The 18,843-nt window shown below is 38.7% G+C and overlaps 1 protein-coding gene across 3 annotated transcripts in view; it reads left to right on the forward strand.

The window, feature by feature from the left end:
• The window catches only part of LOC128684897 (uncharacterized), a 465,595-nt gene that overhangs the window by 316,406 nt on the left and 130,346 nt on the right, over nucleotides 1-18,843 (forward strand). For 2 of the 3 annotated variants that reach the window (XR_011393941.1, XM_053771228.2), the window contains exons 2-4: nucleotides 6,767-6,892; nucleotides 7,871-8,023; nucleotides 13,388-13,592. Coding sequence is in view for 2 of the 3 variants with exons in the window: in XM_053771228.2 (XP_053627203.2) it covers nucleotides 6,767-6,892; nucleotides 7,871-8,023; nucleotides 13,388-13,592 (484 nt within the window). In the remaining variant the exon portion in view is untranslated. The remainder of the gene's footprint in view (nucleotides 1-6,766; nucleotides 6,893-7,870; nucleotides 8,024-13,387; nucleotides 13,593-18,843) is intronic. The other variant, XM_053771229.2, reaches the window with a different exon arrangement.

Consider the following 18,843-nt stretch of genomic DNA (forward strand, 5'->3'; position numbering starts at 1 on the left):
CTGCAACTAATGTGAACTTTTATTGTGGCAATATTTCGCTCTCCATTAGTTGCACTAGTGTCCTTTTACTTAGCATATTAATACAGTAGTATCTAGCTCGTAGTTGTAGTTTACCATCATGGCTTTGTTGTGATAGTAATAGCGGTAATAACAGAAGGGGTAATAGACTTTGTAATAGCATTAGTAGTAAGAATAGTGGTAGCAGCAGTAAGGGTGGTGGCAATAGTAATTGTAGTAGCAGTAGTAGATATGGCAATGTGATAGTGCATTGGTGGTAGTAGTAGCAGCAGTAGTTGTAAGTACAACAACGTGGTTGTGGTAAAGGAGAATATGGCACAACTGGTCGTGGGGCATTACAGTTCACTGACTTACACTACCACTCTTTTCTACTGACCCTCTCCCTTCCACTTACTATCACCCCTTTCACTTATCACCTCTTATCGCCCCTGGAGATGACAGGTCTCAGACCTGTCCTGGTTGCTGGCCTGATCCATCAAGCTGTTAGTGTCTGCCGCTGATTTGAGTAACTTGTGGAGTTCCCTCTTGAAGACAGCTAGAGGTCTGTTTTGAAGGAAGGAAAGCTGTTAAAGACAGTCAGGTATGTTATGAAGGGAGGAAAGCTGCTGAAGACAGCCAGAGGTCTATATTATGAAGGGAGGGAGACTGTTGAGTGTATTCATCTCTCCCCAGGTTTACACTGGAGGATTCTTGCACTTCTATCACTACCACTTACTGTCACGACCACTACTACTTACTGTCGCCTCTACCGCTTACTATCACTGCTACTTACTGTCACCTGTCCCACTTACTCTCACCTGCCCCACCTACAGTCACCTGTCCCACTTACTATCACTACCACTTGCTATCACCTCTACCACTTGCTATCACCTCTACCACTTGCTATCACCTCTACCACTTGCTATCACCTCTACCACTTGCTATCACCTCTACCACTTGCTATCACCTCTACCACTTGCTATCACCTCTACCACTTGCTATCACCTCTACCACTTGCTATCACCTCTACCACTTGCTATCACCTCTACCACTTGCTATCACCTCTACCACTTGCTATCACTTCTACCACTTACTATCACCTCTACCACTTACCTTTCATGAATTTTGAGAGTTTTTCTACTCCTGCAGCTCAGCCCTGGGCCAGGCTTGTGTGTTGCTTGTCTGGTCAACCAGGCTGTTGTTGCTGGCAGTCCAGTGTTCCACATATCCATCACAGCCTCTCCCACTTACTATTGGCAGGCAGTGCAACATCTATCTCAATAAAAAGCAGGGGTACCATGAGTACACTAAGAGATAGTACAATAAGTGTCAGGAGCCCAAGACTGTTCAACTGTCTCCCAGCATACATAAGGGGGAATACCAATAAACCCCTGGCTGTCTTCAAGAAGGTGCTGGGCAGATACCTAAAGTCAGTACCTGACCAGCCAGGCTGTGGTTTGTACGTTGGATTGTGTGCAGCCAGCAATAACAGTCTGGTTGATCAGGTCCTGATCAACTGCAAGGCCTGGTCATAGACCTGGCCTCAGGGGCATTGACCCCTGGAACACCCTCCAGGTAGGTAGGTAGATCACCTCTCCGACTCATTATCAACTCTCCCTTTTTGTTACTCTTCCCCTCTTATTTACCCCTACCTTCCCTCTTATTACCATTTAGCCATTTATTCTCACCCCTTCCCTCACCCTCATTCTCTCCCTCCCTTTTCCTCACTTAACCACTTACTCTACTGACCCTTTGTCATTACCTCCCCACCCTCATATTCTCACCTTCCCCTCCTTGCCACTTGTGCACTTCCTTTTCCACTTTCACCTGCAATATTTTGGCATCACTGTGGATATACATGTGTCTATATTGCAGTGCCATTTCCTCCCTTCCTCCTCCTCTTTTTCTGGATATCATTTTAAACACTATATTAGCAGCATATTCTTGCACCACCTGTGATAATCCTCCAGATTTGAACATTTCCAGTTTTCCTGCCACCTCCTTGCCAGTCATCGTGACCTATTTTTTAATTTGCTTGCTTGCTGTTAGGTATGCTGTAATTTTTTATGGGTTTATGTAAATTATTGTAGTCATAATCTGTTGTAGCCATGATTTACCACGGGGGACTGGTTGGGACAAGGTCGCAGGGGTGGTGTCCCCCAACCGCATCCTTTATTTCACTTTTTTTTTTTATAATATTGATGTATACTTACACAATAGTAACCTGACTTATGAATATTCAACCTACGATCATCCTCATTAAAAAAAATAATTTAATAATATTAGATACAGAATATTATGCTTCAGCAATGTGTCTTCAGTTATAAGATGGGTGTCTACAGTATAGAAAACAAGTTGCAAGTTATGAACACTTTGAGATGCAATATTACATGATGCATTAGGGGCATAAGTGGGGGATGTACTGCTTTTTTTAATTCTTTATTGTTGCAAGGGCTAAGTGACCTTATAGGTTGTGACCTGATAATGATAGTCCACCACAGACCAAAATGTCATGTATAACGGTTCTCTTAAATTGTAGCTGAATTGTGAATGGGTCAAAATTCTTCGTAAATGCAGCAACTTCCATTGGTGGTGGGCACGCATCTCACCTCCTGCCAGTGGCGGACCTACATATTTTTGGACCTTGAACTGTTATGGGGCCCTTTTGCAACCCATTCTCATACAGTGAACTCAAAATTTTTAAGCATTGTGGACTAAAGTTGCTTCTGGGGCCCCTCCAGGATTAGGGGCCCTGACGCTTCATTAGTTTCAAATAGATCCACCCTTGCCACCGGCTATACTGCTTCTGCCTTCTTCAGATTTATCATCTTACTATAACCAAAAATAAGTCAAATTTTTATTCCTTAGGGCAAAAAAAAAAAAAAAAGTGTTTTACACCATAGGGAACAATGCCATTTTTTTTTTCACAGAATAAATAGGTTTTTTTCCTTCCCTTAACAAGACAAGGTTTTACTTCCTTAGGATTGAAACAGTTGATGTTTGATAGTCTCCCTTAAAATGTACACACAACCTAAAGCAGGGGTTCCCAACATTTTCTATGCCTAACACCCCTAGGAAATGTTTGATTAATGTTGTGTCCTCTACAAAAGTAATATCACACTTGAAGATGAAGAAGTCAAATTTCTATTTTTTGAATTGCAAATTGAACCAGTACAGTACTGTGGATGAACAAATTGAGCTCAAAAAATTTCAAACAAAATAATAAATGCCATCTTGCACTTCCCTGTGGGTGCATGCACCCCAGGTTGGGAACCCCTGACCTAAAGGATACCTGAAGGTTGCTTTCATTTTGCTTATTTTCCCACCCCTTGCATTCTTACTGAGGATACTGTAAGAATGCTTCATAGAAGCCACTTCAGACTGTAATGTGGGTGAGGTTTGAACCTGTGACAAGGCAGCCTTAAAACTGCCAAAACCAGTGCTCTTAAGAGACTATGAAGGCTACTACATGATTCGTCTTTGGGTTGTTTTTAATCGTTCATCAAGATTTTCATGTTTTATACCATTTATACCAGGTTTTATACCATTTACCGGTATAATAACGAAAGTGATGAATGAATATATATTAAAGTGATGAACAGTAAAATGTTCAACTGAATTATGTGGATTGTATTATTTGTGGGAAGAACAAAACATAGATTGAAGGAACTGAACCTGATGACCTTAGAAAGACAAGGAGGAACATGATTACTATGTTCAGAATTTAAAATTGAGAGGTCTGATACACTGAAGAAAGAGGACCAGACTGGAGGTGGACATGGGTGCAAGCAGAAAAGATACACAAACCAGAGTGATGTAAGGAAGTATTTCTTTAGTCTCAGGCTGATTAAAAAGTGAAATGACTTGGATGAGGAATGGTGGAGGCAAACTCAATACGTACAAGGCTTCAAAAGTAAATACGATGAAGCCCAAGCTGCCAGAAGTCAGGGATGGCAATCAAAGTAGTCTAGGGGGCAGGGCCAGGAGCTAAGTATCGACCCATGCAAACACAGCTTGGTGAATACAGTGCCTAAGGAATGGGAAGTAATCAAGTTTGGTTCGGGAAAGGAAGGGTAGATCAAGTTTCTTGACCTACCATTCCCCCTTTGAAGGGATAATTATAAGGAATAACTATATAATTATATGGAATAACCTATAATTGTATGGATTAACCTTTAATTATTTATTTAACCTATAATAATGTGGAGTGGGATGTATAATCACATGATCGTGGCATGTAATATTAATTGATGTCTGTAAGAGATAGCATATTTATGCTAGTGTGAGAAGCTTTGTGTACTTGTTTCAACTTTTGTACGAGAGAGAGAGAGAATGAGAATGAGAATATGAGAGAATGCATGAGAATGTGAATGAGAGAATGAATGAGAATATGAGAGAATAAATGAGAATGTGAATGAGAGAATGAATGAGAATGTGAATATGAGAGAATGAGAGAATGAATGAGAATATGAGAGAATAAATGAGAATGAGAATATGAGAGAATGATAGAACGAGAATGATAGAACAAGAGAACACGCCTTTATTAATTCGAAAACTAAATGAGCTGTCCACTCTAGCTTGCCGTACATGTGAAAACTTTTTTCTGCCTTTATGAAGTAAAGTGATGACCATAACGCCTATAATCAGGTGGCGATGACAAGGATATGGAATAAGCTAATTCACAGGAGCAGTGCAAGTCATCGCTTGTCTTGGGTTAAACCAACACAAGTATAGCACATGAATTATAAAATCCACGTGGTATTTTATTTCTTAACTAAGACAGTTGCTTGAACAGGACTGTTGATAGAAGGAAACTACTACCCTAAAAGTGCCTTTACCTTTGATGAGTTCCGAGTTTCTCTTCGCCCAGAGTCGGATTTTAAGAACATTCACCGTAAAGATGTCACGTAAGTTCCTCGTTAAGGAAGGTTAAACCCTGCATTGTTGTTGTTGTTGTTCTGTTGTTGTTGTTGTTGTTGTTGTTAAAAAAAGACATTATAGAAGAATGGACACTTGATTAAGACAATAGTTTGCTTGGAGACCAAGGTTTCTCAACTTTGTATAAGAGAGCTTGGAGATCAAGCTCTCTTGTTGACGTGAATGCTTGGTCTCTAAGCAAAACATTGTGTTAATAAAGTTTCCATTTTGTTATAGTGTCTTATCAAAGTGTCAGTTTTTTTTTTTTTTTTTTTTTTTATCACACTGGCCGATTCCCACCAAGGCAGGGTGGCCCGAAAAAGAAAAACTTTCACCATCATTCACTCCATCACTGTCTTGCCAGAAGGGTGCTTTACACTACAGTTTTTAACCCTTTGAGGGTCGACAGGCCCTCTCCGAAACTCGTTCTCAGGGTCGGCCAAATTTAAAAAAAAAAAAAAATTATTTTCTCTTATGAAAAGATAGAGAATCTTTTCCCGATCATAAAGACACCAAAAGTTTGAAATTTGATAGAAAACTTACGAAATTATGCTCTCGCAAAGTTAGCGGTCTCGACGATGTTTACGCATCGGCTATTTTGCCCACTTTGAGCCCCATTTTCGGCCAATTTCGCTGTACTAGTCGACAAAAAACATGAATATTTCGCTAGAACTCCATTTTTTCTATCGAATGGTGCACTAAACCACCCATTTATGAAATTCAACTATCCAGTACAGTGGTCAGAATTTAGCAATTTTGCCAATTTCACACAAATTTCAAAAGATGCCAATTTCCGAATAGGGTCCAGAATAAACAAGAAAGACATTCCTGGCACTAAAATGACATTTCCTCTAGTCATTAGTCACGTCTCAAGGCCCCTCTTATATTCTTTTGCTTTCCATTTTGAATTTTTATTCTCACAAAAAATATAAGATTTACTGTTATGCAGACTACTGCATTAGTGTAAAAAATGGTATAAATATTATTGGTGCACTTGTGAAAGAATATTAGACTCACCAGTTGACGTGTATTGCACGCTTGGCACGATTTGTTTACTTTTGAAATTTGGTAAAAATCGAACATTTCTGCTACTTTGAGCTCAATTTCAAGGCACCTTTCTTTGTAAAACCAGCCAAAATCATCTCAATTTCTGTAATATGTCTTCCATTCTATAAAATGAGACCAAGAAAACTAGAATACAATAATAAATACCATACGAAAATACACTGCAAAGTCGCTGATTTATTCCAAAAAAATGGTCAAAGTTTTTTTTTTCTCATTATGCACTGTGTGCTGCAGGATTTTTTTTTAGACTGTGCACACTGACCACATAGACCCATTCTTTCATATGAAGGCCTACCAGCTTTCTCCCACTAGATTTGAGGCCGCTAGAATTTATGCGTACTAGTACGTCAAAAACCCCTACGCGTAAAACGTACTAGTACGACGAAAACCCTCAAAGGGTTAAACTGCAACATTAACACCCCTCCTTCAGAGTGCAGGCACTGTACTTCCCATCTCCAGGACTCAAGTCCGGCCTGAGTCCTGGAGATGGGAAGTTTTATAACCTCATAATATTATTATTAATTAATACTCATGGGGAAGACCTAAACTTGTATGGGTCTTACAGTGTATAGGAATGGGTGGTAATAAGGTATGATCCAATTAAGGAAGGAGGTTGTCTCAGGCCATAAGATGGAAAGATATATAATACCTTGTTGGGTGAAAGGACACATATGTCACATTAGTTGCACAGGTGTCCTTTTACTTCACATATAAAAAATTGTTGTTCTTATTGTTAAATCTATAACATTGATGAATGTATAATGCTAAGTTGTGTTTGTTGTTTCAGCATGGCTAGCAAGTGCACGGTGGAGAGCTTGGTACAGCAGGTGAGCCAGCTCTCAGACGTGGAGAAGTTCCTGCTTTACCTCAAACTACCCGTCGGACGACCCCCAGACACAGACCCGCTCAAACAGTACGTAAACTTGCTCTTTCTCCTACTCAAATGTGTGTATAGCTTGTATTTGTATAGCTTGCATCTGTATCCCTTCATACTCACATGTTTACTTAGCTTGAACCTGTACCCTGCAACCTCGCCATGGGTTCAAATCCCACCCGTACCTTTTTTTTTTTTTTATGAACTTTTAATCTTCTTACCCATTTCTTACTCAAATGTGTAGGCATATTGGTTGCATTGTTACCCTTTTATACATGCAATAATCAGATTTGTTAGCCTATAGCTTTAGACTTCACTCTAATTTTATAATCAGTTACAACATACAGCCTCTCCTCACTTAGTGACGTACTCGTTTATCGATGACTTGGACTTATGACGTTCTCACTGACCAGTATGCATTCCTAAATAATGTATATTAGAGCTGATTTCCTCTATTCTATTTATTACAATATACAGTACACTACTGTATAAACATTTAAAAATATTCCAGAAATGTTATAAATGGTGCAAAGGTGACATTAAAACAATATCAAAGATGGTTGACACAAACCCACTACCATTATAGTATGTTCCTCACTTAGCGACAAATTTGTTTACTGACGAGGTCTTAGGAATGGAACTCCGTCGTTAAATGAGGAGAAGCTGTATATACTTTCTGGGGTCGGTGACCCAGGAATCATTAACAGATAGGGATATCCCTCCTGTTTTTTTTTTCCAGACTCTAATATGTGTATAATTTGCACCCTAACCCCATATATTTCTGTTTGAATTGTTTACAGTTGCACTAAAAACAGCTAAGTATGTAACTGTTCATGTCTATTGTATTACATATATACATAAACATACTGTTTATTTTCATTACTAATTTGCCCCATATTTGTATTCACTATGAATGTTGCATTAGCATTGCCATATATTTAACAGTAACTGTAGTTCAAAATTGTTAAGACATGCCTTTCCTTATCAGCATCTAATATAGAATTTTGTACCTGATAGCATTCAAAAACAAGCTCAAATTACATCTTGCAGTCCACTGAATCCCTTGGGTAGCCGTTGTGAAATACAGCTGACTATAACATGGATTCGAACCCACTTGGAGATGAATAGTGAGGTGTCACTGCCAAAACGTGAGGTTTACAACGAATATACGTGAGTATTTGTTATTGGCTGCACGGCCTCATCTTTCTTGCATGATCCCTATTTATAATTAAAATATAACACCCTAAAACAATCACACTCAATCACGTGATTGTCATTAGGCTACCATAGGATCAATTTTTTTTTCATTAAAAACTGTGCACTTACCTGACACAATACGTATAGGCAGGAGGTTGGTAGACAGCAGTTATCTGGGGAGGTGCTACCATCTTGTCATATGAATGTGAAACTGAAGCCTGTTAAAAGTTTTCCACTCTGGCACATTTGCATTTAACAGGTAAATACGTGCTCATTGACTTAATGATGGGGTTATGTTGCAATGAACCCATTGTAAGTTGAAAATACAGTGAACCCTCGGTTATCAGCCATTCCACTTATCAGCCAACTCACTTATCGGCCGGTTTTTCGGCTTCCAGTTATTGGCTGTTATTTCGCTTATCGGCCGTATTGAACACTTATTGGCCGGCGACGCTCGCATGTTCTTGAGTCAGTGTAGCTGTGTCACTGGCCGAGTGAGGAAGCTTTTGCTCATTCATCCAAACATTTTGCTATAAATCAGTGTTTTTCTTTGTTATTTATTAACCCTTTCAGGGTCCGTGCCGTAGATCTACGGCTTTACATTGAGGATCCAAACCATAGATCTACGCCATGAGCTCGGCTCACTCTAATAAGCTGTGAGTGGTAAATTTGGGCCTAGATATGAGAGAATACATCTATGTGGTATGTGTGCACCACATAAAACAAATCCTGCAGCACACAGTGCATAATGAGAGAAAAAACTGAGACCGTAATTTTCGATTAAAGCAGCAACTTTGCAATGTTTTTCGTATGTTTTTTACAGTTATATTTGCGATTTCTTGGTCTCATTTGATAGAATGTAAGATATATTATAGAAATAGAGATGATTTTGATTGGTTTTAGTAGTGAAAAAGGCTTGAAACTGAGCTCAAAGTAGTGGAAATTTTAAATTTTTGCCTATGTTCAAGAATAAACATATGACCTCACATGTCTAATACACGCCAGTTGGTGGGTCTAATATACATTCACAAATGTGCTGATATTATTTATACAATTATTACAATATTGCATGACAGTAAATCTTCTATTGTTTGGTTTGAATAAAAATTCATTATGTGAATTAAAAATCAAAATGGAATTCATTTGTGAAGCCTGAAAACATAACTAATGAACAGAGAAAATGTTAGTTTAGTGCCAGGAATGCCTGCATTGTTTATTCTTGACCCTATTTTGAAATTGGAATATTTTGAACTTTGCACTAAATTGGCTAAATTACCAATTTCCAATCACTTTATTTTGTAGTTGAAACAGTTAAGTTGGCAATTTCTTATGCTCAATCGATAGAATAAAAGTAATACTAGTGAAATAGCTAAGAATTTGGTCCTCTGGAATAAGGTAATTGGCTTAAAATGGGAGTCAAAGTCGGCAAAATCGCCAATGCGCAAATATTTCTGACACATCAAAATTCGTGAGAGCATAATTTCGTCAATTTTCCATCAAATTTCGTACTTTTTGTTTTATTACCTTCAGAAAAAGATTCTCTACCATTTCATAAGAAAAAATAACAAAATTATTTTTTGAAAATTCTTGGACACTGGTGTGCACTTTGAAATTTGGCCTCTGGACCCTGAAAGGGTTAAGAATCGTAGTGGCATACACAGTGTGATAAGGCATGGCGAAGCTGAAAAATTCCAACCCCAACAAGTGTTCAGTTGTGACGAAACAGGCCTGTTCTGGAAGAAAATGCCAAACAGGATCTACATTACTCAGGAGGAAAAGGCACTCCCAGGACACAAGCCTATGAAAGACAGGCTAACTTTCTTGTTTTGTTGTAATGCTAGTGGGGATTGCAAAATGAAGCCTTTACTCGTGTATCACTCTGAAAATCCCAGAGTGTTCAAGAAAAGCAGTGTCTCATCGCTCATCAATACTCTTCGATAAAGGTAAGTGTCATTTTAACATTTATATAGTTATTGTGCATGTCTCATTGTTTTCTTTGTAGGGAAATATATATTTCATGAAAAAAAAAATTATTTTTTAATACTTTTGGCTGTCTGGAAGGGATTAATTGGATTTCCATTATTTCTTATGGGGAAAATTAATTTGATTAACAGTAATTTCAAGTAACGATGATCTCTCAGGAACAGATTAATATTGTTATTCGAAGGTCCACTGTACTAAATAAATGAATATAAGTTTATCCTATGAAAATAATAAATGAATATAAGTTTATACTAAATAAATGAATGTAAGTTTATGGATCAAAGTAGAATGACATGGAAAGCATATAAATCTATAGGGGAAGGAAGGTGGGGTAGGGGTCGTCCTCGAAAGGGTTGGAGAGAGGGGGTAAAGGAGGTTTTGTGGGCAAGGGGCTTGGACTTCCAGCAAGCGTGCGTGAGCGTGTTAGATAGGAGTGAATGGAGACGATTGGTACTTGGGACCTGACGATCTGTTGGAGTGTGAGCAGGGTAATATTTAGTGAAGGGATTCAGGGAAACCGGTTATTTTCATATAGTCGGACTTGAGTCCTGGAAATGGGAAGTACAATGCCTGCACTTTAAAGGAGGGGTTTGGGATATTGGCAGTTTGGAGGGATATGTTGTGTATCTTTATATGTGTATGCTTCTAAACTGTTGTATTCTGAGCACCTCTGCAAAAACAGTGATAATGTGCGAGTGTGGTGAAAGTGTTGAATGATGATGAAAGTATTTTCTTTTTGGGGATTTTCTTTCTTTTTTGGGTCACCCTGCCTCGGTGGGAGAAGGCCGACTTGTTGAAAAAAAACAAAACAAAAAAACGTTTATCCTATGAAAGTTTGATAACTACAGTGGACCCCCGCATACCGATTTTAATCCGTGCAAGAGGGCTCATTGGTATGCGAAATAATCGGTATGCGAATGAATTTTCCCCATAAGAAATAATGGAAATCAAATTAATCCGTGCAAGACACCCAAAAGTATGAAAAAAAAAATTTTACCACATGAAATATACATTTTCCTACACACAAAGAGAAGGATACATGCACAGTAGTAGAGTAGTACATGCACAGTATATATTGTGCATGTACTACCCTACTAAATGAAGAATAAATGACACTTACCTTTATTGAAGATGCAGCAATGACTGATGAGACACTGTGTCCTGGGAGTGCCTTTTCCTCCTGAGTACTCTAGGTCCTGTTTGGCATTTTCTTCCAGAACAGGCCTTATCACACTGTGTATGTCACTACGATTCTTAAATCTCTCAAACCAACCTTTGCTGGCTTTAAATTCACCAATATGAGCACTAGTTCCAGGCATTTTTCCCTGTTCACCTGGGTGTTAGTCGACTGGTGTGGGTTGCATCCTGGGAGACAAGATTAAGGACCCCAATGGAAATAAGTTAGACAGTCTTCGATGACACTGACTTTTTTGGGTTATCCTGGGTGGCAAATCCTCTGGGGTTAATTGTTTCTTGGTATATTCTCAATAAGCCACACCAACAACAGTGCTACAGCAGCAGCAGACGATGCTACAGCAGCAGCAGACGATGCTACAGCAGCAGCAGACGATGCTACAGCAGCAGCAGACGATGCTACAGCAGCAGCAGATGATGCTACAGCAGCAGCAGACGATGCTACAGCAGCAGCAGATGATGCTACAGCAGCAGCAGCAGCTGACAGTGCAGCAGCAGCAGCAGCTGTACCACCAATAGTAGCGATGGTTGATTGGGGTTCATTATACAACCTGGCCAGCTCGGAGACATGCACTCCACTTTCATACTTATCAATGATCTTTTTCTTCATCTCTATAGTAATTCTCACCCTTATTGCTGTAGGGTTGGCACTAGAAGCTTTCTTGGGGTCCATGGTCACTTATTTTCCAGATAAAATCACCAAAAACACTGTAATAATACGAAATGTTACGATTGTATGCTTGGATGCTACCGCGGAGGCTGGCTGGTAAACAATGCCACCGGCGGAACATGTGAGGCTGGCTAAGGCGCACATTGGATGCGTCTCGGACGAACAGCGGTGAGCGGGTTTTTGAGCGGTATGCGAGGCAAAATTTTTGTGATTAAAGTGAGCGGTATGCTGAATAAATGGTATGTGATGCCAATGGTATGCGGGGGTCCACTGTACTGAATGTGCATTGCTATCACACCATCATAAAGTCAAAATATTGAAAGTCGAACCATTGTAAAGCGAGAAACATCTGCAGTATTTCTACCGATATTCGGTATGCATCTTGCTTTCCTGTGTAATATTTCCTTTCAAATATATAAGGCCTAGTCCGAGAGCGAACCATGGGGGGTGCAATGATCCCCAGAACAAATAACAGATGTATGTACATAGATAAAAACAGGTTAGTCTGTCAAATATACTTGTTTGTTGAATACTAGTTATTGCTGATGATCATTAGGTCTGCTACAGGTACATTATTATCAGTAATGCATTCTTGCCTGTGTGCAACAAGAACCTTGACTCTTCTGGCGTTAATTAAGTCCATAAGTCGTGTATTTATGTATGGTATTACTGTGTTTTTAATCATTGTTATTAGTAACTTTTCATAATTTCTTAAATATGCATTTTCATCATTGTAGTACAATTAGAGAAGTGTCTCAACTAGTAGATATTTATTATTATTATTCTTATTATTCTTATTCTTATTCTTATTCTTATTCTTATTATTATTATTATTATTATTATTATTATTATTATTATTATTATTATTATTATTATTGCTATTGCTATTGCTATTGCTATTATTAAAATTATTTTGTGAAGCACAAAAACTTTGTGCATCATTTTGAGAAGAACATTTTTGGGGATTCAATTCTCTATCATATAAGCAATTGACAGGTGTGCTACCTAAGTGTACTCATGTTATGGGCTTCAGTATGAACCAAAAGAAGGATCATGTTTGGATTCTGTCATGTTGATCATGTAGGCAATAGGGAAGTTCAGTGCAGGTTGTGTGTGGCAATAGATGATGATCACAGATGTAAAACTTAGAAACATGGGAAAGAGGATAAAATACTGTACTGTGTATTGTAAACAGAATGAGGGGATATGAGGGAGGAATTAATGTCTTGATTATTATAATATTCATGGAGGTACATTAAGTACATGTATGTAGGAGCCATACGTTGCCTGGGGAATGGGAGGTAATAAGATTTGATGTGGGAAATGGATGATAGCTCCAATTTTTTGGATCTAGAGTCCTAGCATAAAGACAGCCCTCTTGAAGAGTAATTAAATATAAGAGCTACATGCAGGCTGTAGTGGAATGTGATACATGTATATCTGTTTAAACTAATACATTTTGTATACTAACACTTGAACATTTTTCACAGGCATTACTGCAACCTCAACAACATCAAAGCTCTGAGCACAGCAGACTTTGGTAAAGTGATGAAGCAAGTGTTTCCAGGGGTGAGACCACGACGACTTGGCCAGCGTGGTGCCTCCAAGTACTGCTACTCTGGTCTTCGCAAGAAATATGCCCTTGATCCTCCTGACCTACCTGATCTCAATGACAACATGACGAAAAAAAATATGGTGAGGGTTTTACCTAGTTTTTCTAAGCTATTTTTTAAGTATCCTTATTCCTTACTTTCTCTTCAGTACCACTTTTCCTTGGGGAAAAGATCATAAAGCATCTCTAAGACATTTGAATAACTCTCAGGTGTTTTAAGACCTCTGAATGAATGCATACCTACATTTGTTTAAGATTTTCCTATTTTGGTTTGGGCATCAGATGAATGAAACAAGACAGCAGGTGGTTCTTGTAACTCAGGATCACAGACCTCCCCATAAATAAGGCAAGAGCAGATTCTCCACAACCACACTAACTCAGGACCACAGACCCTCCTCTTCACCCATAAGGCAAGGCCACAGACTCTCCTCACTCCTACTGTAACATAGTACCACAGACTTTCCACACTCCCTCTGTAAATCAGGACAACTATTATGTGAGGAAAACATGATAGGAAAGAAAATTGTGAATAATTTAAAAGAGAAAAAGTATTCATTGACAGGTTAGTTTGGAGGTGGATTAAATACAGTGGACCCCCAGTTCACGATATTAATCCGTTCCTGAGAGCTCATCGTAAACCAAAATTATCAGAAAACGAATCAATTTTCCCCATAAGAAATAATGGAAACCAAATTAATCCGTGCAAGATACCCAAAAGTATGAAAAAAAAACTTTTACCACATGAAATACTTAAGTTTAATGCAATATAATAATTACAATAACAATAATAACCATAGAATAATCACAATAGAATAATTGACACTTACCTTTAACCCTTTGAGGGTTTTGGTCGTACTAGTACGTCTTACGCGTAGGGGTTTTTGACGTACTAGTACTCATAAATTCTAGCGGCCTCAAATCTAGTGGGAGAAAGCTGGTAGGCCTTCATATGAAAGAATGGGTCTATGTGGTCAGTGTGCACAGTCTAAAAAAAATCCTGCAGCACACAGTGCATAATGAGAAAAAAAAACTTTGACCATTTTTTTTTAATAAATCAGCGACTTTGCAGTGTATTTTCGTATGGTATTTATTGTTGTATTCTAGTTTTCTTGGTCTCATTTTATAGAATGGAAGACATATTACAGAAATTGAGATGATTTTGACTGGTTTTACAATGAAAGGTGCCTTGAAATTGAGCTCAAAGTAGCAGAAATGTTCGATTTTTACCAAACTTCAAAAGTAAACAAATCGTGCCAAGCGTGCAATACACGTCAACTGGTGAGTCTAATATTCTTTCACAAGTGCACCAATAATATTTATACCATTTTTTACACTAATGCAGTAGTCTGCATAACAGTAAATCTTATATTTTTTGTGAAAATAAAAATTCAAAGTGGAAAGCAAAAGAATATAAGAGGGGCCTTGAGACGTGACTAATGACTAGAGGAAATGTCATTTTAGTGCCAGGAATGTCTTTCTTGTTTAGTCTGGACCCTATTCGGAAATTGGCATCTTTTGAAATTTGTGTGAAATTGGCAAAATTGCTAAATTCTGACCACTGTACTGGATAGTTGAATTTCATAAATGGGTGATTTCTTGCACCCATTCGATAGAAAAAATGGAGTTCTAGCGAAATATTCATGTTTTTTGTCGACTAGTACAGTGAAATTGGCCGAAAATGGGGCTCAAAGTGGGAAAAATCGCCGATGCGTAAACATCGCCGAGACCGCTAACTTTGCGAGAGCATAATTCCGTAAGTTTTCTATCAAATTTCAAACTTTTGGTGTCTTTATGATCGGGAAAAGATTCTCTATCTTTTCATAAGAGAAAATAATTTTTTTTTTTTTTAAATTTGGCCGACCCTGAGAACGAGTTTCGGAGAGGGCCTGTCGACCCTCAAAGGGTTAATGAAGATCTGGTGATGATTGATGGGATGGGAGGAGGGGAGAGTGTTGAAGTTTTTAATGTTTAGAAGGGGAATCTCCCTGCATTAGGACTTTGTAATGGGAACCGAGGCAAATTTTTTGCGATATAATGCTTCGGATACTGGATTTATCGGATACCGATGGCTTCGCGAACCGGGGGTCCACTGTACAGTGCCTGGGAAATAGGCAGTCATGGTTGATCCAAGGAGATGGAGGATAGCTCCAATTCCCAGGATCAAGAGCATTTTACCAGCATTAAGGCACTTCCATCGAAGGTATGTGGATGTGGAGAAATAGCAGACCACCAAATAAATTTAGGATGGAAGGAAAGGTTCTAAGCCCAGCAAGATTGTAGTTGTTAGTGAAATGCAACACTACTTGTAAAAACAATTGAGTTCCTCATTGAGTTACTCTACAGGAAGGAAGAGGAGGAAAGAAAGGATGAAATAAAAGCTAAAACACAAAATTTGCACCATACTTTGTAGAAAAAAAAATCTTCTTTCTGGGGACTTAGATTAATGATATAACAAAAAAATTTCCCCCCATGATGTGTTCTGTATACTGGTATATGTGGGAAAAAATGATATAGGGAGGTAAGAGAAGAAGTTTTGTAAAGATAACTTAAGCTGACTAAATTAGAGATTAGGGTAGATTGCTTCTATGATATAATGTAAATAGTATTTTTTATTTTTTAACATACCATCCACGTTTAATTGAGGTGGGGTGACCCAGAAAAAGGAAACCCATTCACCATCATTCATTCAGTGCCTTGCCAAAGGTGTACTCACATTACAGTTCAGATCACCCTCTGAACCACAACATCTCATTTAGAGCACAGGCACAGTATGCCCTTAGAAAAATTATAGGAGTAAATAACATAGTACAGGATACGTGTAAGACAGGAAATAATAGAGATTACATTTACCTCCAAAACAACTTTAACAGAGATGAAAGTCTATTCTTGGCAGGTTGTCTACAACTCAGTGTAGTGGGACAGGTAGATGTAGAAGAAATGAGAGGGAGAATAAATGAGAGCAAGATGGATGAGAGGGAGGGTGAGTGACAGGGAGGGTAAGTGAAAGGTGAATGAGAGGGAGGGTGAGTCAGAGGGAGAATGAGTAAGAGAGAGGGAAGGTGAGGGTAGGAGGAAGATTGAGAGAGAGAGAGAAGAAGGGAAGGAAAGAGTTATGAAGATCAAGATTTGGTGGGAGTTAATGATAGTAGATAGCAAATTCAAATTCAAATTCAAATTCAAAGTTTATTCTCTATAAAGATTACAATGTTGAATTTACAGAATTTGGTTGTTGTGTGGTTTACATGTAGTTAAATAATGATTACAGAGTGTACCACTAGAACGCCTAGCATGGCTAGGCATTTCGGGTGTTATGCCTGTGGGTTCTGTCACAACTATCAAGAAAGCGTTTTAGGTCAAGGTTGATATTGGAGTTTAAGGTCCTGTAGATGTAGATTGCACAGTAGTAAGTGTGGATGTACTGAACAGGGAGTAAGTTTAGATCTATGAAGAGTGGGGGGGTGTGTTGCCAGGGATGGGATTTAGTGATTATTCTTACTGCAGCTTTTTGTTGGGTTATTATTGGCTTTAGGTGTGTTGCTGCAGTTGATCCCCAAGCACAAATAGCATAGGTGAGGTATGGATAAATAAGTGAGTGGTATAGTATGAGAAGGGCATTTTGCGGCACGTAGTATCGTATCTTGGAGAGGATCCCAACTGTTTTGGATACTTTTTTGGTTATGTGTTGGATATGGGTGCTGAAATTCAGGTTGTTGTCAAGGTATAGGCCTAGGAATTTGCCCTCATTATGTCTGGTGATTAGAGTGTTGTCGATCTTAATGTTAATTTGTGCATCTCCTGCTCTGCTACCAAACATAATATAGTAGGTTTTGTCAGTGTTAAGCGTAAGTTTATTGGCTGTCATCCAAGTCGATATTTTGATAAGCTCCTCGTTAACAATGGTGTTGAGGGTGGCAAGATTAGGGTGAGAGATGACATAAGTCGTGTCGTCAGCAAAGAGAATGGGTTTCAGGTGTTGGGATACGTTTGGAAGATCATTGATGTATATGAGGAAGAGCAGGGGACCAAGGACACTTCCCTGCGGAACTCCAGTATCAAGTGGCCGTGTTGTTGATGCTGTGTCTTTAATGGTAACATACTGATACCTATTAGTAAGGTAAGATTTGAAATAAGCAAGCGCATGGCCTCTTATACCATAATCGTAGGATGTCGTGGTCTACTGTGTCAAAAGCTTTTCTTAGGTCAATAAAAATTCCTAGTGGATATTCCTTATTTTCCAATGCTGTGTAAAGCAGATCTAGCATTTTTATGATTGCATCAATAGTGCTTTTATTTTTCCTAAATCCAAATTGGCAGGGGTTGAGTATGTTTTGTGGTGTTATAAATGAATATAGTGTCCTGTGCACGAGTTTCTCAAAGATTTTGGATAGCAATGGTAAGTTTGATATTGGCCTATAGTTGTTTAAGTCTGTAGGGTCACCACCTTTATGTATTGGTGTAACCCTTGCCATCTTGAGTAGTTTCGGGAAGGTGCTAGTTTCTAGTGACTTGTTAAAAAGTAATGAAATAGCATGCGAAAGGATATGGGCCGCTCGCTTGTACAGTAATGGTGGGACATTAGACAGATTCCCTGAGTTGTTTTTAAGTGACTTTATAATCTCGGTGACTTCCGAGGGCTCAGTTGGTGCAAGATAGAAGGAATTTGGGAAATTCCCATCTAGGTAGTCCCCGGCATGGGCATTAGTATGTGGGATTTTATTGGCGAGATTAGATCCTATGGTTGAGAAGAAGTCGTTTATCTTGTTAGCTGTGTCAGTGGGATGTAGTGGTGTTTCATTAGGTTTAGTTAGGACAATATTCTTGTTTTTTTTCAGTTTGTGGGTCCCTAGAATCTGAGAGAGTGTTTTCCAGGTCTTTTTTATATCTCCTCTAGTGTCTGTGAATCTACTGGAGTAGTATAGTTGTTTGGCTTTCTTTATTACTTTGGTGAGAACTGATGAATAGTGTTTAAGAATATCTTTGTGTATTAAGCCCTGTCTATATTGCTTTTCATATTGGTGTTTCTTGTCAATGGATTTCAGAATGGTGCTGGTTAGCCATGGGCAACCAAGCCGTTTGTTTGTGATCTGTTTCGTTTTTATAGGACAATGTTTGTTGTATAGTCTAAGTAATTTGTTAAGAAAAATGTCTGTCCAGTCATCAATACCATTGGCCTTGGAGAATTCTGTAGGCCAGTCAACAATCTCTAGGTCAGTTGTGAACTTCCTTATTGAGGCCTCGTCATGGAGTCTAAATGAGACTTTGTTGTATTCAAGTGGTGGTTTATTAATGTTTGTCAGGAGGAAGGTAGGGTAGTGGTCTGTAGTGCTATCTGTG

This window comes from Cherax quadricarinatus, chromosome 5 (assembly GCF_038502225.1).
Source record: "Cherax quadricarinatus isolate ZL_2023a chromosome 5, ASM3850222v1, whole genome shotgun sequence".
NCBI classification, from domain to species: Eukaryota; Metazoa; Arthropoda; class Malacostraca; order Decapoda; family Parastacidae; genus Cherax; species Cherax quadricarinatus.